We start from the raw sequence: 25716 nt of genomic DNA, 5'->3' as shown, positions 1-25716 counted from the left end.
GATACATTTTACAGCATTCAGATTGGATTGACCATTTAAATAATTTAAAATAACTGTATAATTTAAAATTAATGTAAAATGTTTCTACTTGCAAAAACATGTAACACATTTAAGAATACATGCTGCACAATCACGTCTTCTACCCAAATGCTGCTATTGAATATCTTTATTTGCTTCACAGTTCCTCAAAGCCCTACTTGAATCATGCCGAGTTGTCTACTTACGGCTGATCATTAAGCAAGGCTTCCAAGAGGCTTTCAGAGTTAAGTGCCTGCCAACCTCAGCTAGCCTGGTCACATGTTGACAGCCCTTTGCTGTTTTTGTTCAAATTGTCTAATAAATCCAGTAAGCCAACTTATAATGTCAAAAAAAAAAAGTCTGGCTTTTTTTTTTTTGAAATGTTAGGACTAGTCTACTCTGTATAATTATAAAAATCTTATACCTAGATGAGTCCTAAAAGACCATTTGGTTATCCCTTGTTTCATATGAGGAAGCCAACATGCAGAGGAATTATCCTGTTCAAAATTTATTATATATAAAAAACTCCAAACCTGGCATGGTCGGTCCCTTTTTAGTTTTTGACTGGATACTTGTAATTTGTGGTTATACACACAGAATCGCAAAAGATAGTTTAATGGAAGAATGAACCAAGTTTCCAGCTTTTATTTAAAAGTTTTCAACTTTTATTTAAATGCTGAAATTAAAAAGAAAAAATAACCAATTGAGAGCTACTTTTGCAAGTAAGTATTAGTACACATTTTTTTTTTAAACATAATGCTATTTTAGCTTGGCGCTTACCTGTATTCCCACAATTTTATTCATCAGTTTTTTACTTAGAATTTTTAAATTGCAGTAACTAGTCTTTCAGTGTTCCCCAAGAAAATTTGTTAAGACTTAACTTCTAGCATTCCCATGAATTATTTCTCCATGTCATTGTTTACACACTAAAGACATTTTTATTTCTCCCACTTAAATTGTGTTTCTGCTTTGTATTAAATCCATACACCTCATCTTTGCCACTTTATCCAGTAATTTCAAGGCATAGTATCAAATAAGCATCGGTGGCTTATTAAACTTATTTTATTCAAACATAAGCCAGATTCTTAAGGGTGTATCTTTTTAATGTTAAAGTTACATAGATATTTATATGTATGTATTAGATATGTATACACACGTTTTAAAAGAACAAAATTACACTTAATAGATTTCAGGCTTCTCAAATAAAGTGCTTTTCTATTCACTTAAAAGGTTACAAATCTTATTTTCTTCCAATATTATATTACAACTTATTTGTCCAAGGCTTGTAAAATTGTAGCGTAAATTACAGGCCAGAGAATCGACACTTTGTCTTTTTGGGGTATTTTTCCAGTCCTGTTGTTCCATATAGTCTTTTATTTTAGGAGTTACTAAATGTCCTGTTTTTTCCTGTCTTGTTCATTGGGCAAACAGGGGTAGATGGTCCCCCTCCCTAGATAGGAGACGACCTCCTAGCCCCAGGATTCAAATCCAGCATGCGTCTCCGGAGAATGACAGGTACTAGCCAACTCCTCCTCACAGACAAATGGCTTCCAGAAGCTTGTAGGCCACCAAGTGAAGGATAATCAAGAGAGACGTTGGTTGTGACATGCTTCCTTTCAGGAGCCAGAGCCAGATATGTTGTGATTCCATCAAAAAGCGCATCCATCTTTAATAAAGCACCTCAGAATTACTGAAATGAGGGCAGCATGCCATGAAATGAATGGCATAGTTTAAACACAATAAAATTGATTCCAGGAGAAGAGTTCTGTTGTAATCATGAGCATGTTTTAGTTTTTTTTACTTTCTAAAAACCATATCTAACTATTATTTTTGTTTACATGTACATAAGTAAAAATTCTCAGGTGCTTTAAAGTATATTAAACCTATACAGAGCCTGTTCTTTGTTATATTGGTTGATGGTTTAATCTTGGGTGTCTCGTTTTGTTACTACATAAGCTTTTTAATAATGAAGTTTAGACTTTAATGATGAAGTTGAAACTTTGAAGTTTAGACTTTATATTTTAAAATGTCTGATTTAGTGTGGATCCCTGGTTCTCATATATTTTATGAATATTGTGTCTTTAAACCAAATGTTGCCAAGGGCTAGGGTCAGTCCACAAGGTAGGTTTTCAAAAACGACATCAGTGCTTTGAATCCTCTTCATTCTGATACATCAGAAGTGCCACAATATATATTTCTCATTGCTTTGTTATCCTTCTCAATTGTAGTTAACTCAGTTCTCCTATTTTATGGTATTTTTTCTATATAGACCTTATCTTCAAATATCTTTTGCCAGCTAGTCACAAAAAGTCATTGGGTGTTTTGGATGCTTCACTTCTGGTGTAAGCAGAAATTCAGTCAACACATTGGTAACATTTATTAAGTAGATAAATATATATGGTGTCTCAGAAACAAAACAACTAATCATGCTAGCATACAGGTTCTTTTTTTTTTTAAGTATATGTGTATATAGCAGAGTAACTGTAGCCTTAGTTAAGAGTGACATAATTTATTTTCCGTGTTCGTAAATAGTCAAGTTGATATATTGAGGATTTTGACTTGAAAGTAACACTAAAAAGCAGTCAGAAAAAATTCATAAGTCATTTTACAAATGTTGTAAAAGACCACAAACTGATATTTTATAAAGACTGTAGGAATATTTTATCATATTTTAATCTTTAAGATATATATGTAGTATGGCTTATATTTATATATTTTGAATTTAAAACTGATCCTTTCTGCTACTATCTGATTTTTAAAATCATTGTAAATTTAGCTTTTTCAAATAAGAATATGAGAAATAATTGTATAAATCAAATTAAAATTTTTATCCACACTGCTACTCATTCATTTAACAAATACTTACTGTGCTCCTCTTGTGTGGACTATTCTAATGGCTGAAGTCACAGCAGTGTTTGAGAAAGACAAGGTCCTAGCCATCAAGGAACTTAGAATTTCATTTTATAAAAGGCAGTTCTGGAAAGCCTTTGAATTTATTCCAAAACAAATGAGTCAGTGGATTTCACCTTATATAATGTCTGTTTGAGTACAGGACAACTAAATATGATGGTCTTTGTAGTGAATAGAAATGTAAGTTTTTCTGGGCATTGTTTAAGCAAAAAGGAAATCCAAATAATGGTTTTTAGTTCTTACTTACATGAGATGAAGATTAGTTGAAAATTAGTTGTCATTAAGAGACATTAATTAATTGTTATGTGATACCATAGATTGTATACATAATTTTAAGGGTAGGTTTTAGGATAAAAAATGTTCCTTTTAGATCAGATTATAAAGGAAATTCTTACTAATATGTAATTCTGAATGTATATTTACTTTTATATGACTTATTTGTAAATAAGTTCTATGTTCAACCATAAAATATATTCTTAAGTGTCTTGATAATGTGATTTATTACTGTAGGGAACAGAAAATTACTTACAATAAACTTCTTGTAAAGTATAGGAATAATGTGTGTGTGCTCATAAAAATGAGAGAGAAATTATTACATCAACAGATGCTAAATTTATACTTAACCATGTCAACCTCTTGGCAAAACTTAACACTTGCATTTCACCTCTTATCAGCTTTATTTACTCATTAAGAAGTTTCTACCAATTTGCAAATAAAGTAAACATGGCATCTGTTTGGAGATAGTGAATGTTCATAAGGTAACTTTGGCCCTAGGTACTGGTAGCTAGGAAAATATTCTAAAATCAGTGACAATTTATGTAATCAGCCTTTGGATGTCCTTTATTGGGGCCATATTTGATAATTTTGAAAATGACAAATATTACAAAAAGTAGATTTTTGCTTAAGGGAGTTCTCTGGTAAGCTGGAAAGCATTTAGTTGCCCTCGTATTTCTCTCTCCCTCTCTCTCTCCCTCTCTCCCTCTCCCCCTCCCCCCCTCCCCCTTTCCTCCCTCTCCCTCTTCCACATACACACAAACACACACACACACACACACACACACACACACACACACACACACACACAGTTTTTAATGTATAATTTTTTCATAATTTAATTTCAACAGTAACAATCTTGATGTAATCTCAAGTGGTACAATAGATTTATTTGGAATTAACGTAGAAGTATGTTTATCTAGATCTAGGAATATTCCCTTACAGTTGTATGATATTTAAAATAATAATGAGGAAAAATACATAAATTTGTAACCCCAGGGAGTCTTTCTGACTTTATAATTCTAGTGAAAATTTTCTTGCAGTTTTATTACTAAAAATGTTGAGACTTTTAAGAATCATCATTCCAATAGCAAAGTGTCTTTTTTGTAAATGGCATTATTTTGATATGTAAATAATAACTTTTGTGAGCCTGTGTGTACATAAATTTACTTATGAATATTAATAAAATTTAGATCGACTTGTGACTTCACATTAACCAAAATTTGTAAGTAGCAAGTTAGAAAAAAATGTGTTTTAATATGCCCCCGAAGCATTAAGGTTCTGAGTTTAGTGCTCACAGTTAGATAACAGTTAATTTTCTTTTCATTAGTACATTACATGAATCTTCACACTCAGATTAATAGAGAGAGAATAATAATTGAAGATAGAAATTTTAAAAGTTGAGATTTAATTAGGAATGCCCTCGCTTTTCTGATTATTACTTTTGCTTTGATTTAGTAATAAAATAACTGTTCCACCTTACATGTGAATGTACCTTCATAGCTTTTAAAGAATTTCATTTGTGCCTGTGAAAAAGGGGGCATAAGGCCAAAATCATACAACTGTTAATTTGTGAAGCAAAGAAGCAGCTCAAGATTTTTGACTCTTGCATGTCTTACCCAAAGAAACATTCTTTATGAATAATAAAATAACTACAAAAAATTTTTAATTTTTTGGTTTTTAACAACAAGCATGTTAAAACCCAAAACAAATAAGACATCATGGAAACACTATAACTGTTATGTTCACTTCTGTCCAGGAATTCCTCCAGTAAACACCAAATCATTCAAAGTCCCTGGAGGGCAGAGTGGACAGAGGACCTAAGGACATGAGGACATGATGGTGGCGTCCTCACAGACTAATTAAGGCCTATATTACATTGGAAAATTCACTTCAACTTTCTGGGACTTAGTTTTTTCATTTGTAAATTTAGGTAGTTGCAAGTGGATTAGCTGAATTCTAACTGAGACTCTGATTAGACTCTAAAATTGAGTCTATGCTGCCTTGTTGCATCATGATAAACATACATTGGTTCAATAGTAATGACTGACACTCATTATGCATAAGGCAATGACCAAAGGGCATTTCTTATTTATGGTATTTTACTGAAGCCCAGAAAACAATGTAAATTTTTTTTCTAAATTTGTTTGATATAAATTGAATTTTATAGCCCTAGTTAAGGTTTTTACTTACAATAACTTTTTAAACTCTCAAATTCAGTATAATACTCAAAATATTACTTTTTTAACCATCCATTCAACAAATATTTATTGAGCATCTACTATGTGCTGGACATTAACAGTACAATAATAACCCTAACAGACACAGTTCCTCACCACAGGGAACTTACAAGGGTAGTATAAAGTAGAAGGTAGCTTATTTCACTGTGATCTATTTTATGATTACATGATCAATAATTTCAATAGTTTAGTGCATAAATATAGGCTGATTATTCTAACCTTTCCTATTTTACATACCACAAGTATTATTATTATTGCCACTTAGCAGATGGAAAAAACAGGCACAGAGAGGTTAAGCCACTTACCTAAAACCACCCAGCTAGACAAAAACCAGAGCCAAGGTTAAACCCATTCGGACTCTAGTTTTAGCTACTATGTTCCAGTGTCATTTATGTCACAAACGCAATGTGTTCGCTGATATTATAATTATTATGGAGTCAGTTAACCTCATGGTTTCACATGTAATGGCTATGTGAGTTAGAGCCAATAATTTAATCTGTCTAAGCCTCAATCTCCTTATTCTTAAAAAGGATGAAAGAAAGGGCCGGCCGAGTGGCTCAGTTGGTTAAGAGCTCGCTCAAGAGTTTGAGCTCTGAGCAACAGCGGTTCAAGTCCAGCCTGAGCTGAGCAACTGCTGAGCTGCCAACAAGTAGCAGGATGGCTCAGCTTAAAAAAAAAAGGATGAAAGAGCAGTACCTACCTCACTGGATTGGTGAGATGAAATGACATAATGCAGATAAAGTGATCGTGCTAGCACACAGCAAGTGTTTAGTGTTAGATACTGTTAGTATCATCATCATTGTGGTCATCAACAGCATCAGTTACTGTAATAATAATACATGAACCCCTTAAGTTTTAGGAGGTAAGAAGAGGAAGAGTTAAGAGTTTTACAGGGAAGGTAAAGGCTCACTTAGGTCTAGAAAGATTAATAGAAATTAGTAGGGATAGGAGGAAAAGCAGACAAGTTCTAATAGGTGCCTGTAACCCTTCAGTTGTGCAGAGGAAGAAAGTCTGTACAAAAGCCCACCAGATGCTGTACATCCCTCGTGCCTCACCCCAAACTCGTGTCATCTGACTCTTCTCTTTCAACACTTTTCTTTCTGTTCTCTTACTATTGTTTGAACGTACCGGGCACACACACCTGACTGAGGGCCTATGCACTTGATGTTTCTTTTGCGTGGGACATGATTTCCCTAGGTATATACATGGCTAACTCCCTAACATATATATGTCTTTGTTAAAATGTCACCAACTCAATGAGTCCTTCCTTGAGCATCTACTTAAAACTGTAGCCTTCCCCTCCCCCCAAACTCTCCTCCCCTCCCCCAGCCAACACACACACATTTCTGATCCTTATTGCCCTGGTTTACTTTTTGTTGTTGTTGTTAGCATTTATCACCTTCTAACATACTGTGTAATTTTCTTGTTTTAGGCTTTTTGTTACTTCTTATTGTTTGTCTTCTACCAACAAAACTCAAATTGGTTGAAGGCAGAAATCTTTGTTTTGTTCACAGACATATTCTAAACACCTAGAACTGTGCCTGGCATATATACATGCTCAACAATTATTTGTTGAATGAATGAATAGTGAAAACCTTTAATGACAGTGTGAATTTCATAAATTGGCCTAAAACTCTATGCTCTCATTTGTCTCTCACTGGGCTGAAGATAAGAAAAGGAACACCTGTGCTCCCAGTCCTCAGCATTAATTTTCCATAATAATATACTGTTTTTATTTTGAACTGACATCCCTACTGGGCCTGCAGACCTTTCTCCTCCTCCCCCCCCTTCCTTCAGCTCTCTCTGCTGTGTCTATACCTTCCTTCCCTTCAGGAACAAGCTTTCCTTCCCAACAATCGCCTAGCACTGATTTCAGGCCTGTGCTATGTATGTACTTCTAGACACTTCTGTACCCTACCATCCCCTCTCCTAAACATCTGATCAACAAAGTAAGAACTGGCCCTTAATATCAGAGAGATGGCCTCTCACTGCTTTCCCAGGCCTGGACCAGATCTTGTGGTTTCTTCCCTTCTTGAATAAGAAGAGTTCACCCATAGAGCAGGCATGACAATCAGCCCCCGGCACCCTCTTTGCTGAACAGTATGTGACAGAAAAGCTCAGCAGCCGGACGGACTCACCTTGTGCTCCCAGCCTGCTTACCTACTGTGTGTCCCTGCGCTGAGCCTGATTCCTCATCTGTAAAACGAAGATGAGATCTTCTCACAGGATTATCACGAGATTAAATAAGTCAGTAGCCTCTCTCAGTGCCTAGCAGAGTTGTCCTGCCATATATCCTCTTTTTCCAAATAGTAAAGCTAAGTGGTTAGTTAGTGAGAGATGTCTTCCTCTTCTGTTTCTTCCCTTTTTTGTCTCCTCAGAAGTGAGATGTCAGAGTAACAAAAGGCTGAAGAAACGCAAAGCTCAAACCCAGATTCTGAATTTGGGGGGTAAAATAGTGTGAACCTAGTTTTTGTCGATAGTGAAAGAGATGGAGAAAAGTGAGCAGCCCTAGACGTCTGCAACCTGTGAGGGCAGATTTTGTACTTCGATGTGTCCCTGGTGCTGTGCAGGGGCACTCAGGATACCTGGCATTAAAAAGCAAACAGTGTAAAGAGAAGAGAGCAGATCTTAAAGTTCTCTTCACAGAAAAAAAAAATTGTAACTGTGGTAATAGATGTTGAATAGACTTACAGTGGTGATCATTTGGCATTATATACAAATGTTGAATCATTATGTTGTATACCTGAAACTAATATAGTGTTATATTTCAATTATATCTCTGTAAAACGACAAACAGTTGTCTCCTTAACGTTGTTGGAAGGAAGGGATATTGGGGAAGAAAAATAAGCGTAAATTATAGAAAATCAATTATTGAGAAAAAATGCACATTCCTTTTGATGGTTTCTCTCTTATTTTTTTTAACATGTGTGACTTTCTTGACCACAATATTTTGCATTTGTTTCAAATATGTAATAATCCAGACATAATGTAAGTTAAATAGGCGTATGTAACCTGCCTTAGAGAGGGAAGCTTTATACGCGTATGTAAACATTATTTCTATGGGAAAATGCATTTCAAGTTCCAAATGCTCAGTGTACATTTGGGGACACAGACTAAATTGGGAACTGTATTCATTCTTTTCATTGTGACATGATTACTTTTTATATTAGTTTTTGATTTGTGACACGATCAGCTTTTTAAAACGCTATATGATTATAAAAGCATCTTTATGATAATTTTCATAGCTGATTTAAAATACTTTTCTTATATCAAACATTTACTGTAGCATTTTTCTTCTCTTTATAATTTTGTGGGAGAAAAAAATAAAGCAAAAATCTTCGTAGCACCAAGTTTCAGCTTGTAAAAGTGAGGCCACTACAACCATTTGTGGTCTTTCAGCACCTAAACCATATCTATCATCACATTGATCGTCACTACATTTCACCACTGAATTTGTTTACTCATTAAGAGAGGCACACTTGCTCAGCAGGAGCCCCTATGAAATCATTACCACAGACTTGCCCGTCTAGACTAATGGAATGTCAGCGTCTCGTGTGTCCTGTTGGTCAATTTGTGTCTTCCACATAGCACCGGTCCTGATGTTTATTTTTATTTTGTTTTAAAAAGTATTGATTGACAAAACCATTTAAGTAAGATAGTTGCCATTTTTCACGTGTGTTGGCTTTTATCATGGTATGATATTACCATAGCTTTATTCATCATATATTTTGTATTTCTTTAACATTTCATTCCACAGGCACTCCAGAAAGTCTGAAAGATCTAGCATCCAAAAACAGACTAGGAAAGGCATTGCCTCTGATGCAGAAAGGTAGGCTTGGTGTTGTGCTGTGTGGGCCATTTTCTGTTTTACTAACATATTCAATGGTGCCTTCACTCTCCTTCTACATGGTCAGTTCTTAAACACAAATTGTGATGTTGAAAGACATTCCTGTGAGTAAATCCATGTAGGAAGAGCATCATTCAGAAAACAAGAGAGAGTTATTTGAAGGCAGCCCTTAAATCGTAAGGCTTAAGAAAATCTCATATATTTACGTTAGTGATTATTCTGATTATTAAAGAAAATTAAATCCACACTTCTGTACATAATAGGATGTTAATATTTTGTTTCTGAGATAATTGAAATGTTAGCAATAAACATAGTACCTAAAATATGCAAATATTTTTTTATTTCAGTGTCTGTTATCTGAATAATACCATCTTCTTAAAAACATTTCTACAAATGGATAATCTAAGATTCTACTTGTATATTACAGCCAAAGACATTTGCTAAGTTAATGTAGAAATTATAAGGATTACTTATCTTTCATTTGTAATTCATCTAATCCCTCAATTTTTTTAATATTTTAGGTGCAAGGTGTTGACACATTTTTAATATAGCTGTAAGAAACACCAACATCCAATTAATATATGTTTATTAATCCAATAATTATTGAGAGCATGTAGGGTGACATAGGTGTGAATGAATGAATGCATTTGCTGTAACAGTGGTATGCACAAGGTACAGTGAAAACAAAGGGAAAAGAGTGGGGTATGGATGAAATTAGGAAATATTTCATAAATAGGTGCCACTTGAGCTAAGTCCAGATATATAAAAATAGATGTGAAGAGTAAAATATTCCAGGAGAAGGAAACAATATGAGAAAACACTGAGGCTTGGAATATCCTCTTGAGTTTGGGAAAACTCTACCCATTTGAGGAGGGAGAATAGGATTCAGGAGATGGGAGAGCGGACTGAAAATATAGCTGGAGAAATCCTTAGAGGTTAGGCTATGAATAGCCTTTAAGCCATGCTACAGAATTTCAATTTCTGCTTTATTCCATGATCCCTTAATGAATGGGCTTTTAACATGGAGGTATTAATATTGGGTTGTCTGAAAATTCATGACGTATTTTTTCTGTTTTTCATTGCAAAAATGCGTCATGACTTTTCCAATACCCCAATAGACGGTTGGTTTTGAGTTTCCAAATTATAGCTCACTGACAACATTTTAGAAGGTGGATTGAAAGTTCTAAGAGGAGATGCAAGACACCAGGAGGCTATCACAATAGGCTTGGAGATAGAATCTGTACAGTGCAGGGATTCATGCAGTTAACAAATATGTACCAAGCCCTGTGCAAAGTTTATGGAATAAAGTAATGAGCAGCAAAAAAGTAAGTCTTCCCAGAGGATATTACCTCTGAGTTAAGATCAGAAAAATGAGTAGGTATGTGTCACATCAAGGAATGTGGGAAGGAGAGATGGAACCTGGGTAATGGCCTGTGGAGATATTGACTATTTAAGGAACTTAGAATGGAAAAAGGATCTGGGAAACTCAAAAAAGTGTTGAGTTGGAATTCAATTTTACAAAGGAGCTGGACATTGAGGAAGGATGTGAAGCACAGAGTTCTAGCAGTCTAGATAGATAGATAGATAGATAGATAGATAGATAGATAGATAGATAGATAGATAGATAAAACAATACTGATTATGTTTCTATTTTTGTATTTCTTACTGTCAACTTAGCCAACTGCAATCTCTTTTATAGCATTGTAAATAAAGTTTCTTAGGCAAGTTTTTAATCTTCAGCCATCATTCATAACCCTATCTCATGCACACACGATTTCAATTATTTTGAATTGATTGAAAATTTTCCTCAGTGCTGTATTCTTTTTATTCCATTCAGCCTTAGTTAATTCATTTAACAACTCTAGTTGAGTGGCTACTACGTTGCAGTTTAGTATTTAGTAGGTATCAATGAACATGTTTTTTTGACAATAGGATACTGTTTTTCAAAGTGTTAGATGATTCTAGATCAGCTGAAGGTGCTTAACTCCAAGTGAGTGATATTTGGGCATCTTCCTCTGCAACACTGACAATATCTTTAGATAAACACAAATCCTGCCTTCAGTAAGAATAGCAAAGATTTGATTGAGTCCCAATCTCAAATGTTTGCTGCTTAAGGACCATATTCATATTACTCTTGCCTTTATTTACTTTGCTTATAGGTTTTAATATAGAAATCTCTTCCCTTTTATGTGTGTAGATTTATTTGATTGTAATCAGAGTTCTGTATCAATTTTTATTAGAGTATAAATTACATGTCTAGTTTTTAAGTGACTTGTTGAATAGCCAGTTACAAAAGAAAAATTGGCCTGGATTTTCTAAGTTTGTGTTAGTTCTCATTTCTTTAGAAAAATACCTTGAATTGACATCTAAGTACAGATGAATTGAAGTCCAGTATAAATGCTTTGGACATTGATTTTTCGCCTTTAGAAATTAACAACTTCCCCAAAGGAGTCATACCATATAGGCATACCTTGACTTCTGGCAAAATGTGCTGTATAATGATTACAATTTTAAAGACCCTTTGTTGTCCTCAACAAATTTGGCCTTATGAAGAATAGCCTTGAAATGATATATCTTGAAAGGTAGAGTGATCATTTGTAGATAGAAGACAGGCAGAACTGACTTCAGACTTTTGCGTCTTGTTGTTTCAAGCAGTGCCTCTGATTATCTAAGGAAGCTCCTTGGTAAAAGTCTGATGTTGCCTTACAGCTTCGTCCTCGACCGCCCACCACACACCAACCCCTGACCTAATGAGGTCTCGAGGGAGTGTCTCAGAATGCTGAGACCCGGTGGAATGTTGTTGGTTATCTCCCATATTTTTATGGTCGCGGTACATCTGCACCATCCTGGGGGTTGTGTGTGTGTGTGTGTGTGTGTGTGTGTGTGTGTGTGTGTGTGNTGTGTGTGTGTGGGCAGGGGGAGAGTGAGAGGGGAGTGTGGGGGGGGGCGGGGTATGAAGGCACAGCAGGTATTGGAATGCAGTGGGGTTGGTTGATGGAAATTAGCCATAAGGCACTTATCACACGGACTTTAGAAAAAACAAGTTTCACTTGTTTGAAGTTTCTTAATAAAACCTATGCGTTGCCCCTGTTCAGGGCTCAGTCCCAGAGAGGCTGCAGCCCCCTGGCCCTGCCTTAACTCTATCCTTGACTTTTGTGTTTCTTTAACCCTGCGCCGCCCTCTCGGTCCCCACCGCCCTTGCTGCGCGGGAGGCGGCATCTGGCGCCCAACGTGGGACAGCGCAGGGTTAAAGAAACAGTCCGACTTTTCACCCTCATGTGAATTCAGCTCTTTGATGACTGCTAGCACCATTTCTGCATTCTATGCTAGTGACTTTCTTCTTGTCAAACCTACACTCTTCCTCCTACCTGGGGGATGTTTTGTCAGGACTAGTATGAAGAATTACCTGCTTGTCCAAGGTGTCTGGTAAGGAACCTCTAAATCCTTGGAATTTCCTTAGCGAAAGGAGTGTCTGTGTTATTCATCATGAGCGCCTGGGACCATACCTGAGTTTATGCAAGGAGATCAGTCAGAATAGGGGCTGACCACACCAGAGAGACCGACCATGTGATTAGAGGGTTGGGCTCTTGAGCCATATGAGATCAGCCTGACCTCTGGGGAAGGGGGAGGGTTGGGGGACTGAGTTCAAACATGTGGCCAGTTACTCAGTCAGTCACACCTACATGAGGAAACCCCAATAAGAACTGTGAACACTGAAGCTCAGGTGAGCTCCGTGGTTAGTGATACACATCAGTGTGCCAGGAGGGAAATATGTCCTGAGGACAGAGAAGCTTCAAGTTCAGGACCCTCCCAGATCTCTCCCTATATGTCTCTTCATTAGGCTGGTCCTGATTTGTATCATTTATAGTAAAACTCTAATACAGTAGGGAAAAATAAGAATTACTTGCATATGCATTTTATGTTGTTCCAGTGCTATTGGAAAGAACCTATGTAGGCCTGTAAGTGGCCTTTACAGGAGAGGCCATTTCAAAGACTTAACCCTAGGTACTACATGCATGTTCATCCTTTAAAAAGTCATAAAAAACAAACAGAAAAACAAGAATTACCCCTCAGAACTATAGTTTTAGGTTGCAATTGCAAGTCCATTTGCAGCAACAAAAATATCTGAGTAACAACCTAAGGTTTTGGTGAAAAAAAGTGTTTTGCTTATGTTCAAGTTTTAAACACTAGTCTTAGGTAAAAAGAATAGTCATGGACTGAACTCAGTGGTAAATATTTAGATATGCATTTGGAGATAGTGAACTGAAGTCAGACATAGTTAGGTTTGAATTAGGATTTTGCTCTAGAAGCGTCATTGTTTTGTTTTAAAAATATGAGATGTGTATAGATATATTTAGCAGAGTAGGTATTCATTAAATACCATTTTCCATATATTTTGTTCCTACAAACTCTCAGAAGACAATTTTATTAAATATTGCTGAACAGTTTGATACTTGTACATATATTCATATTTTATCTTGCACAATTCACAATGTATCCAGGGATGTGAAATTACCATTTTTCGTCTCATGATAGAGAAACAAATCCTCTCAATAGACAGACAGAGGAGCAAGTTGGAACTCCACAGACCTGTTGGATCCTGCCTTACCACATCAGTGCTTTGTCTTTTTGAAAGTCATTCTATGATCCTCTGCTTTCCATCTATAAAATAGGAGTAACAAACCTTCTCAGAGCTGTTGTGAGAATACAAAAAAAGAACATATGCATGTGTGTGTGTGTATATATATATATATATACATATATAGACACATATACACAACATATGCATGCATACATACATACATATATACGCACATACTTTCTGTGCCTGGCATGTCGAGATGGCTCCATGCTAATGCTCAGTAAAGAATAGTTGTTGATATCATTTTACTTATCCCTCATTCACTCCCTGTTCCAGCCTCTAATATGGTTGTTCATAATCTCTTTCATTCTTACACCCTTACATTCTCAGCACATCCCATTTCATTGAAAAGATCCAGGCTTGACATCCTGGATTCTCTCAATATTCCACTCCTGTACCTCAGAATTTCTTGATTAATGTTTCTTTCCTCTTGTCTAACACAAACTCTCCTTGGGTCCATTATCTCTCATCTCCAAAACCTTGCTCTTCTCTCATCAAGTTCTGCATTTTCACTCTCCTCAGTTTCGCTGCCTGTCAATTCAGCCTTACTGCCACACTCTCAGGCAAAGTGGCTTTCTACGTCTCTCCTTCGGTCTGTGCTTTCGTACTTGTCATAGTTTGGCTGGTGACAGAAACGGTTTTGTTATTACAGGATTTTTAGTTCATATCAAAGAAAAAATGGGTCTGGTGTTAAGTGATTAACCCCCAGCAGTACAAGCTGTTTTCAGGCGCTGTAGCTCCGCGGCTTGGGAGATGAGAACACTTAGTCACATAGCCTCGATCTGTAAAACGCTCACCTAGAAAGCCATTTATTTGCCCCTGAAATTGCATTTTATACGTTTGCCATTTAGTTTGGTGTCACCTAAGGCCTGCCTAAATTATTCCCATTTCAGGTCACATTTAAGGAGTACTTTCAGTGCTTATGAATTGCATTAAGGAATGAAACAAGCTTTTAGGGAAATTGCAAGATCCATGAAAGTTCTCAGTACTAGGGCGAAAAGTGTAGTATTCAATTTTCAAACCACATTTAGAAAGTGTAGTATGAACAAGGAAGGCTTGAAATTTGTTCTCATGTAATGGCTTTTAAAGAGTAATAGATAAAAACTAATTCTTTATCATTGGAAAGGATTTGGTCATGCAATCCTTCCCATATAAATTAATTCTGTAGAGTTTAACTCAAAAGTTAATTCAGAATGAAAGAAAGGTTTTAATATCTAGAGTATTGTCAGTTCGTTTCTTCTCATTTGGAAATCGAGGTGACGGTCCAGGTTTTGGGATCTGCATTTGGGTCTGATAAAGCATTAATTCAGCTCTCAAGAAGATAAAATGCATATTAAAAACCTAAGCTGTATTTTTTTATTCTCTAAAACCTGACATTTTTCCATTTTATTATTCAGAAATGAAGGAAATACCCTGAATCAAAGCAATTATAGCTGTGAAAATCATTTTACTTAAAAGAAAAATTGTCAATCCGAATACAAGTTGAATAAAGCACTAAATAATTAATGTGCTTCCCTTGATTAATATGTATTCTTTTCACTCACACACTTTAAATTACTTAATTGAATTTTACAGCATTGTTAAAAATGATGAGATGTCATTCCATTGCTTCTATCACTGTGAAAAATAATACATGTTAGGTAATTTAAATGTGCATTTTACTTAAAATACATACTGAAAATGGCAAAAACATGTATCTGCTTTAAAGAAACATATTATGTATATAGTCGTCTCCCCTTATCTAAGATCCAATCCAAAGATACAATCCAAGATCCCCAGTGGGTGCCTGAAACTGTGACTAGTACAGAATCCTATATATACTATGCTTTTACCTATACATAAATACCTATGATAAAGTTTAACTTTTAAATTAGGTACAATAAGAGATTAGCAACAATAACTAATAATAAAATAAATAATTATAATACACTGTAATAAAATTCTGTGACTATGCGCTCTCTCTCTCCCCCTCTCTCTCTGATTACTCATCTGATAAGCAAGGTGGCTACTTAAATGGCTAATAGGCGGGTAACATATACAATGTGGCGATGCTGGACAATGGGATGGTTCACGTCCTGGGTGGGATGGAGTGGGTGGCATGAGATTTCATACACTACTCAGAATGGTGTACAATTTAAAACTTATAAATTTTATTAAAAAAAAAAAAGAAAAACTAAAAAATTTCTGGAATTTTCCATTTAATATTTTTGGACTGCGGTTGACTGGGTAATTAAAACTATAGAAGGTGAAACTGTGGGGTAAGGGGAACTAATATATATAATATATATACATATCTATACATATATATTATATATATGTCAATTTTTAATTCTTAATCCTTAATTTGTAAATTGGCTTCATAATAATTTTGAGCACCATATTGAGATAACCATCAATATATGGATACAAAAATGTTAGATTTTTTTATATCTTGAAGGACATGATTTTTTTTAATCCAAATATTAGCATTATGCATTTAGTGAGTTCGATAATGACGCATTCTCCATCTTATTGTATCATTTTAATTTGTCTGCTTAAATTAACCTCAGAAACCACCTTCCTTTTGCTGTCTATTTGGCATAGACTTTCTTATTGCAGAGTAAAATTATGAACATTGTAAAAATATCCCGAGTTCTACAGTGCATTATTTCTTCTTGACGTCAAGTGCTTGAAGTATCCCCATGTTCATTATTCTAATCATATCCACTCAGTTAGGATATCTTTATTGCTGTCCTGCTCTCTGTGCAGCTATGATCCAGGCACTAGAGATACAAAGTAAAAAATAAGAGATGGAAGTCTCTGCCTGTGGAATTTACAAGAGCTTTATTACATTGAAGGCATCTAGATTAGCCCTCCAAAAACCATGTGACATGCATATTTGCAGTAACTCGTCAGTCTGAATTGAATTCCGTTTTGGTAACTGTGTAATGGGTTTTCTTCTGGTTTTTAAAGTCACTGTCTTGTAAGAGTAACCAGATGTTCCTTGGACAGATGTGTTGCTATCAAAGTTAATGTGAACCTGCTGACTGAAGATCTTTTCTGACCCTAATGTTTTAGGGTACTCCCACCATGTCTTTCTAGAAGGGGATACGCAGTCCTAAGAGCGACTAATCAGCCAGTCCTTAGGGGAAAACATCCCGCTCGCTCCAGGTCGAGCGAGCACCCTAGTGTCAGAACACTGTGTTCTGTCCACCGCCTTGCCCCCGGAGGGTCAGCGCCGCCTTCTCCTCTTCTAACCAGGTCGCTGTTCAGTGTCCAGCCCAGCATCCATGTCCTGCCTCCGGGTGTCGCTGTGGTGTTGTGCCTCCCTGAGCACTCAATGCTTCCACTCATTAGGACACCATAATTTTTAATCCTTTCTTTGTGACACTTGAGCCTCTCCCACATCCTCTATTCCTTGCATCTATCTTCACTGTGCTGGTGGTATTCTATAGTTACTGCCAATACGCTATCATTGAAAGTTAAATCTGGCTGTGTTATGTCCTTCCATCTGTTTGTGACATATTCATATGTACATATATACATATATATATATATTTTTTTTTAATTACGTGAAGTGACTTATAAGAAATTACCTGGAATTAAATGTGTATTTGCCTTAAAAAGTATAAGGAATTTAAAAAAAAAAACACCTTTCATATGTGTTCAGTAAAATCTTAGTTTTAAAGTTCTTTAGTTAAAATTTTTTTTTTAAATGTGGGAGTGCCAGCAGTTGGAGATCAGCCTACTTCTAGGAGTACAGAAGTAATGTGTCTGCACACTTCTCAAATTTTTATTTGTAATTTTGATCCTTGCATCAGTATATTTTATAGCCTGTGCCCAAGGTTATTTTTTAAAATATGTTTCAAGAGTTTTCCTATTTAAAAATAAAGTATAAGTAATTGGTAATTTATAAAAAGTTTGCAGCTAGAACTTTTGTATCATTTATAAATAAATTTAGATAGAAATATGGATTTAATAGTAGCAATTTAGGCAATAGCCTTTCTTAACTAATTTATCCATGTTGATAAGATTCAGAGGCTAGAAGTAGGTATATTTGGTTTAGCGCTACCAAAAATGGATACCTAACAGAAAACTACAACTTCTTAGAAAGTTAATGAAAAGAAGTGAATCCAGTTCTGCCAGGTTCAGGAATTCATTATGCAGAAATATGTGTGACAGATATTGCCCTGTAGCTCTTTTAGCCCTTTTTTTGTAATATTCCTTTTACACATATCTTTAAAAAAAGTATTTGATTTTGCTTCCATAGGCCTAGTGAGGGGTTTTATATCTGTATTCATTGTAATGGGAAGAAGGAAAAGGTATTTGTCAGGCCCTCTTGGGATTTCCCCGTTTCACTTCCCACCCCGCTGTTTTCTGCCCTCAGGATGCACCGACAAGGCAGCCCCACCCGCTCTCCTCCGGCAGACGCGCCCTTCAGCAGTCGCAGGGGAAGGCAGCTCCCACAAGTGCCCGTGAGAAGCGGCAGTATAGAACAAGGTATCCAATAAAGAGAGATCATTGTGCAAAACTCTTGGATTTGAGAACCACCTCTTTTTATGCTTCTTTTAGTAAATGAGTAGTATTTTGATCATATGTAATTTGCTGAATCCTAAGAATTTAAGTTTCTTAGAAGTTTATTCCCAGCACCGCGTTATAATGGTTCATGGCGTATACTGTTTTTGCTGAGTGAGTGAATGAATGAATTTTAGATGGTCAACTAAAAGAACAGGATGAGCCCTAGAGATACCTTTGTTCAAAGAACAAAGAAAATCAAAATTTAAAAACCTCAGTACACTATGGAATATTGTGTTAAAAGAAGACTTATTTTAGCCTTGTTTTTAAAGTATGTTTTATTGATGAAACATTTGATCATATTGAAGGCTTTACTAGTTTTTTTTAAATTATTTGCAATATCTTGTGTTTTTTATATAAATTTGATGATAAAAAAATGACAGCACATGTTTTAATATTTTGTTGACAGTTCATGTTACTTAAAATTTCCTTATTTTAAACATATACACACTGCGTTTTATTTTCTGATTTGGTGGTGGGGGGGGCTTGTTTCGATATGGAAATTAAATTCCCTGAACTACAGGGGCTAGATGATTTAAATACTGGATTAAAATAGTCACTTTTCCTTCATGTGACCCAAAGTGCTATCCCATTTCTCAGTAGGTGAAATGATTTCTTATCAGGGTAGGTTATCACATTTAATCTCACCAGGGATCAGTTAAGCAGTTTACTGAAATAATTTTTAATTTGGGGTTATAATATAAATGCAGTGGACTTATATTTAAAATGTGTATTGAAAGTCTTAATTTCTCTGAAACAACTGAAAGACTAATATTTTGAATATTTTTTTATACAGTGCTGGTTGTTGCTGATGTTTCCTTGTATTTCATTCTGTGTCAAGGGTGCCGGGTACCTGTCTTACTCGCTTAATTGAAGTGCTGTACTGAGTATATCACAGAAATGTTAAAGATCTAGGAAGATAAATACATGGTTTCAAAGACTGATAAGGCAAAGTTTGTAAGCAGAATACTTGGTTATAGAAAAATTAGTGTAGATTTTAAGAAGCATCAACTTATTGCTAGATTAATGCTGCTACAGTAAACTCTGGATTTGTATTATTTTTTAAGCTTATACATCCTGTTGATATATCATGCTTTAATATTCAGGGTGTTCATTTAGTTAATCAGGAAACTATGAGGCTATGTGAAACTCTGACTTTCTTTTCTAAAATAGTAATGAATTCACTGGAATTCTCAATTCACATGTTTAACAAACTTTCTTTTTCTCTTTTCTGGGAACATTTTGAGAAGATAATTCAAAATTAATGTTATTAAGAATGTAATTAGTAATAGCCTATATGATATTGTTGTAAAATTTATTTTTTAAAAATAAAATTTGATGTTTATTTAAATTATCCTTTCATGACTTCCTGTTGCACAACTAAACCAACTACGAATTCTGGTGTTAGCTACAAATTCAGTGTTACTGGCCATATTTTGCTCAAGATTGGTATCCAAAAATTCATGTGTTCCTAAAATTCTTTGCATTTCCTCCAATTGCTGAAACATTTAAGATTCAAAAGCATATAAGGGTACTGCATATAACTCTCATATAGTGAGATTATAGTTATGTTATCTCTGTACAAATAACAATTGCATCTATGAAATCAGTTGGATTGTATGCTGGATTATGGTTTTTAAAGAAGTTCATGTTCAACTGTTAATATCAACATTGCTGTTTATGATACTCATATTCACAGTTGTCTTTCAGAGAAATCATCAATTTATAAGGATTGAATTGAGGTGGGAAGAAAGGAGTGACTGAGGATGAAATTGATGGAGTTATTTTGCTATTTAAGATCACAAATACACTAGTAAACCACTAGTAAACACTTGTTATTTGAAGTTTTTTAAAATTATGGTTATATAGATACAGCCTTTTAAAAATATAACATGTATTATTATATCTCAGTGCTCTTCTATAATTAAAATAAATTTAGTTTATGATGTTAATATGTGCTTTGGGACTTTTGGTGAATGATGATACTATCTGCCATCAGCTTATTATGAATCTATTTCAAATTGAACAGCTCACATGACATCTTTATGTATCCTAAAATATGTTTTAAAATTAAACTTCTAATTTGATTCATGGGATAGACAATTTAGCATGTTCTATTTAACATTGATTTCATTGTTATTTTTAGGGCTCTAGAATTATCTTTTTTTCTTTTGATATTATTTAACTTTAGTTCTGTTTTCTATAAAGATTAATGCAGTTTATTTGCAATTGATTAAGGCTGTAGCGCATTTGACTTCCAGTCTTTTTTGTTTGTGTGTTGTTGTTTTTTTAATTTTTAACAAAGGGTAATTTTCCTTTTTTAAAAAAATTGAGTTAATTTGCAGTTGATTGTTAAGAGCAAATATTTCAAATGGTTTAGATTCCTGGATAGTGATACAAGTTCTTATTGAACTTATAATTTTATCCATATACAGTTTCTGGGTACAGTTATCTACATTAATGTGCTTAGGATGTGTGCCGAGATGATTAGATTCTTTGGGTGCATGGTTACTTTTTTTTCTATAATTCAATGAAAAATTATTTCACAATTTCTTTTAAAAATTAGGAGTGCTAGCCTATTTCCTGCATGGAATCTGATTATGTTAAAGTATAGTTAGGGGAAAAGAAGAGGGGTGATTACAATACAGATTTTGAGATAAAGTATCTGAAAAAAGAGCCTTAAAATTTAGGTAACTCAAATGGTATGTGATAATGGAGAGCAAAGACTTCCAAGAAATTTCTTTGGTTACATTCCAATATTGTATTCCAGTGTAGCCCTCATGTAGAGAGAGGCTTGAAAGCAGCGTAATTGGTTACATAAAAATGTTGTACGGTTTTCTGAAACAAAGTGATCATTTTTTGTGCTCAACAGGATGTCTTTTAAAGAAATATTTAAAGATCATTCATAAATTAGCACTTGGTGTGCCAGATATGTTTTATGTGTTCTATTATAGCTCCTACCTATAACTCTAATGATATTCCCCGTCAGAAATATCTAGGTAAGCCATTATTTCTCAGTAAATAGTATGCCAACAAGGAGGTTGATATAAAGCTTTATAAAATGCTCAGGAAAGATAGTCTCCAAAAACCAATTTCACCTTGAGATTTTTTAGCATAATTGGAGAAGGAAGAAAGGATTACTTAAATTAGAATATATTTTTTTCTATGTGGAAAATGTTACAAAATATTTTTCATAGTGAAAAGAAAATGACTACTTCTAGTTTAAAAAATAGAATTTATTTGTTCATCTATTATATGAAATTTCAAATTATCTGAAATGCTATCATCACTGAAATAAAAATGTTAGTTATGAGTATTAAATATTCTATTAAATACATTTACAATAAAAAGTCACACAGGATTAAAATTAAATATTTTTAGTAAAACTGTTGTTGAAATATTTTTTAATTCTTAAAAGGCAAGAAAATATATCACAAAACATACTTTTCAAATGCCAAATGTATTAATTTCCCAATGTTTCTGTTTTTATTTTAAATCTCTAAATTGTTGTATTCATTCTTTCTTTAATTGATTTAAACCATATTTGAGACTTCCTCATGGTTTGTCATTGTAACTTATCATGTTGCATTATATGTTATGCATTTTTATTCATACCATTGTGTTGATTTACATTTCCATGTCTAACTATAAATTTGCTGATTTCTTTCTTTTGTTTCCATCATTATGTGCATTTAATTCATTGAAGAACAAGAAAAATATAACTCTTCCACAAAAGGTAAATATTAATGTAACTTTTTAACCATTTAATATTGTTCCTTGCATAATATATGAGAGAGTTAAATAAGTGTCTTTATTGAAATAATGAGCAAAATTGTTTAACAGGTAGTTTTTCCCTGCAAGGATTTTGTAGGGCATTTTGGTATTAATTATTTTGTACTGTGAGCAGTTCACATCAAAGAAGAAACTATTAAAATTAAGAATTTTTGCTTCAAAATTGATCCCCACTGACAGCTAGAAAACAATTCTTTTTGGAAAATAATAACATTTTCTATATGTTCTTGTTTGTTTGTTTGTATTCCCCTGCTCTCATAAAGGATTTAATTCTTCCCTTCTGTTCAGGGTAATGTCTGGTACAAAGGAGTGGAAAATCCCTGGATTTTCCCTGCCAGATAGCAGTGAGCTGAACAAATGTTTGGCCCCCACTGCAGTCCTGCATCCAGGAAGTAGCTACTGTAATATTACCCATCATGGCCACAATATTGTTATAATGCCCATCAAGTCCTTCTTCCTGAGGGACATAGGCGGGAAACCTCCGCCTGCTAGTCGGCACAGCGCTGGCATCCGACCTGATCATCTTTTGGATCACATATGATTTTTGGTCTTTGGACTTGAGTTTCAAGGAGACGCACATCTCATCCCACCCTCATGTACCACCCACACCACCCATCTCCTACTCTGTGTTATTGTCGTCCTGGTAATTAAATATTTGAACATGAGTTCTCTTTTCATGAAATAATATTAATAACACTTAAAAATTATGTCATGCTTTATAGTTTAACAGAAGTACATTTATTCAGTGTTTGTGGATTAATGATTGGGTCAATTTATTGTCCATAGTAACCCTAAAAGTTAGTCCTGAGGGTAGCATCATCCCAATTACGAATGATGAAACTCAGGTTCAGAGAGATTAAAGAGATTTACCATCCACACTGCTGATGAGAGCAGACTACAAGCCAGGTCTCTTATTTTTCACTTCCTTCCACTATACTTCAGTGGATCCTGTTTTAATAGGCACAAATCCCAAATGTATTATCCCTAACAAGTAGTATATTGAGGGTATGTGTTATGTATCTCAGTGTCACAGCATGAAAATGGGAGATAATATTCAATGACTTACTTTAGTTTGAATTTACAAAAATATATTTATATTCTAGCACATAATACATATTCTAGCATAGTATCTGACACAGTAGGCAATAAATATATATTAATAAAAAATAAAATATTATTCAATTTAATTAAGATGCATTGGTCCCTAGTTGTTTGCATAGATTTCTGGCCATTCTGCATTTTAAATTCAGGTACCAGAAACACAACTTTAGATTCAATAGTGCAAAAACAACCGACGCGTTTGTACCTAGATTCAGAAGAATTTTTTTGGATTTGCAAGATAAATTTTAGTATAATAAAGCATTAAAATTTTATATTGGAAATGGGTCATGACCTAATTTATTTAGCCAAAAGACAGAAAAATATAATAATTCTTCATTTAGAGCTCTTCCATGTGTACAATTACTAGCCAAAAGCCATAATTTGCTAATCTAACAAAATAAAATCTCTAAGTGGTACAGTCCAAAGTCTATAGGAAGTATGCACATTGAGAGGCTCATTGCAGAGCATGTGAGATTGTGACATTTTTACCAGGTCATTGTGTGCTGGCTGAGATGTGTCCTTACTCTGCCAAGAATTCCTTGGACACAGGGTGTGGATCTGCTTCACAGAATGGACCACATGTCTGAACACAACCAAAAAGGCACCTCCCAAGTTGCATCCAGGCAAGGCAGTGGATGCTACTACACCTCTCAGGGATTTCAGGGAGCACTCCTTAGCCGCGAAAAGTTTCAAAAGTCCAGAAAGGATAGAAGCAACTTCAAGAAATAGTTTTAAAGTCAAATTTTAGGCTCACTTACCCCATAAGAAAGAAAAAAATTGTTTTGCATAGAAACCCTTCTGTGAGCTAATATTTCCTGGAGGTTTAACTTGCCCTGAGTGCTCCGTAGATAGATGAGGACTGGGACACGCCATGCCCAGCACAGGGCATGTATAGGCCCTAGGAGCTCCCAGTGAGAGTTTGTTTTTGATGAATAGTAGACGAACTTGTAGGACAACCAATGGTCACAGTTTGTAGAGGACTGAGAGGTTACCCGAGATGCAAGACTTTCAGAGCTAAAACCAGGATAGTCCCGAGCAAACTGGGACTGTTGGTCACCCTAACTGCAGGGGACCCACATATAATTTTCCAGCATATATATTTGTAAAGCACATAAAGAGAAGTGTGCAATACTATTAACATTTTTAATGGTAAATAGAATTTATTGAGCACTCACTCTATGTCAATGGCTGTGCTAAGAGTGTTATATATTTGTCTCATATTTTTTCAACAACCTGAGACATATCTATTGATAGCCTCATTTTCTGAGAAAACTAAAGTTTAGAAACATTAAAAATGTGTCTCTTTATCAGTCATAAATTAGTTAAGTGGTGGAACACGGAACGTGCTTCCAGCCTCACTCCAAAGACCTTGTTCTTAACCACTTTGCTCTCCTGGATCGCCAGCATTCAGACAGCATTTACTGGGCGTCTCTTGTGCCTGCTTACCACATAATTATGGTAACAACATATGCACAGATGTGAGGAGGGTGTTATTACCTATTTTATAGTAAGAGAATCAAAGGGATTAAGTGGAATGCCTAAGGTAACAGAGCCATTGCAAGGCAGATTGTGGCTCCACAGCTCATGTTCTTCTGTCCACTGTCCCATGTTGCTGTGATATCCACCACTCACAACACCACGACCTTGCAGAGGCCCAACTCAGGGTCCTACTTCCCCTGATGACATGCTTTTTCACCATTGAACTAAATATTCTAATACCAGGCTTGTCCCTCCAATTACCATGCAGCTTGAGAAAACAAAACTGGTGCATTTGAATAAAGGTGACACATCCTTAGGGTTGAAAAGTTAACTGAGGAACTATAAATGTTCATGCTACATTATTTACCTTTTACCTCCCACTTTTATGTTAAAAGCTGAGAGACCATATCATTTTACGCTTCACAAACTGCTTTGTAGGCATATTTTAAATTATTCATTCTACAAGTAAGCCAATTTTTCCATCTCTGCTACATTTCTTGGACAGTTTTAAAGAGCCCATGAATGTAGTTTGGGGGCATCGAAATTATGATATAAGAAGATCAAAACAGAACCAGAAATTAAATGACTTCAAGGTGAGAAAAAAATATATTATTATCATAATAAGTTTCTAATTTATATGTCTTTAGATAATATTTCTTTTTTTTTTTTTTAAAGATTTTTATTGGGGAATTAGGGGGATAGGAACAGTGCTGGGGAGTTGGGGGAAGGGGAACAGACAAGTTGCTGTCGTTTTGTTCTTCAATCTAGTTGTGGAGGATGTCGCTTCACTGGCCCAAGTTGGCACCATCATTGCGCTCTTCCCAGGCGAGGCAGATCAGTCGCCGGCTTCTGGACGGCCG

The 25716-nt window shown here is 35.1% G+C and overlaps 1 protein-coding gene across 37 annotated transcripts in view; it reads left to right on the top strand.

Moving 5' to 3' along the window:
* Positions 1-25716, top strand: part of LOC109387559 (regulating synaptic membrane exocytosis protein 1) — a 203876-nt gene that overhangs the window by 77204 nt on the left and 100956 nt on the right. For 8 of the 37 annotated variants that reach the window (XM_019651546.1, XM_019651547.1, XM_019651545.1 and 5 more), the window contains 5 exons: positions 1450-1533; positions 9199-9270; positions 16988-17170; positions 18297-18409; positions 22191-22220. In XM_019651546.1, coding sequence (XP_019507091.1) covers positions 1450-1533; positions 9199-9270; positions 16988-17170; positions 18297-18409; positions 22191-22220 — 482 coding nt within the window. The remainder of the gene's footprint in view (positions 1-1449; positions 1534-9198; positions 9271-16987; positions 17171-18296; positions 18410-22190; positions 22221-25716) is intronic. The other 29 variants (XM_019651575.1, XM_019651565.1, XM_019651572.1 and 26 more) reach the window with 10 other exon arrangements.

Source organism: Hipposideros armiger, unplaced genomic scaffold (assembly GCF_001890085.2).
Source record: "Hipposideros armiger isolate ML-2016 unplaced genomic scaffold, ASM189008v1 scaffold_162, whole genome shotgun sequence".
In the NCBI taxonomy this organism is placed as follows: domain Eukaryota; kingdom Metazoa; phylum Chordata; class Mammalia; order Chiroptera; family Hipposideridae; genus Hipposideros; species Hipposideros armiger.
The sequence above is the reverse complement of the archived record's forward strand: the minus strand, read 5'-3'. Positions and strand labels throughout refer to the sequence as shown.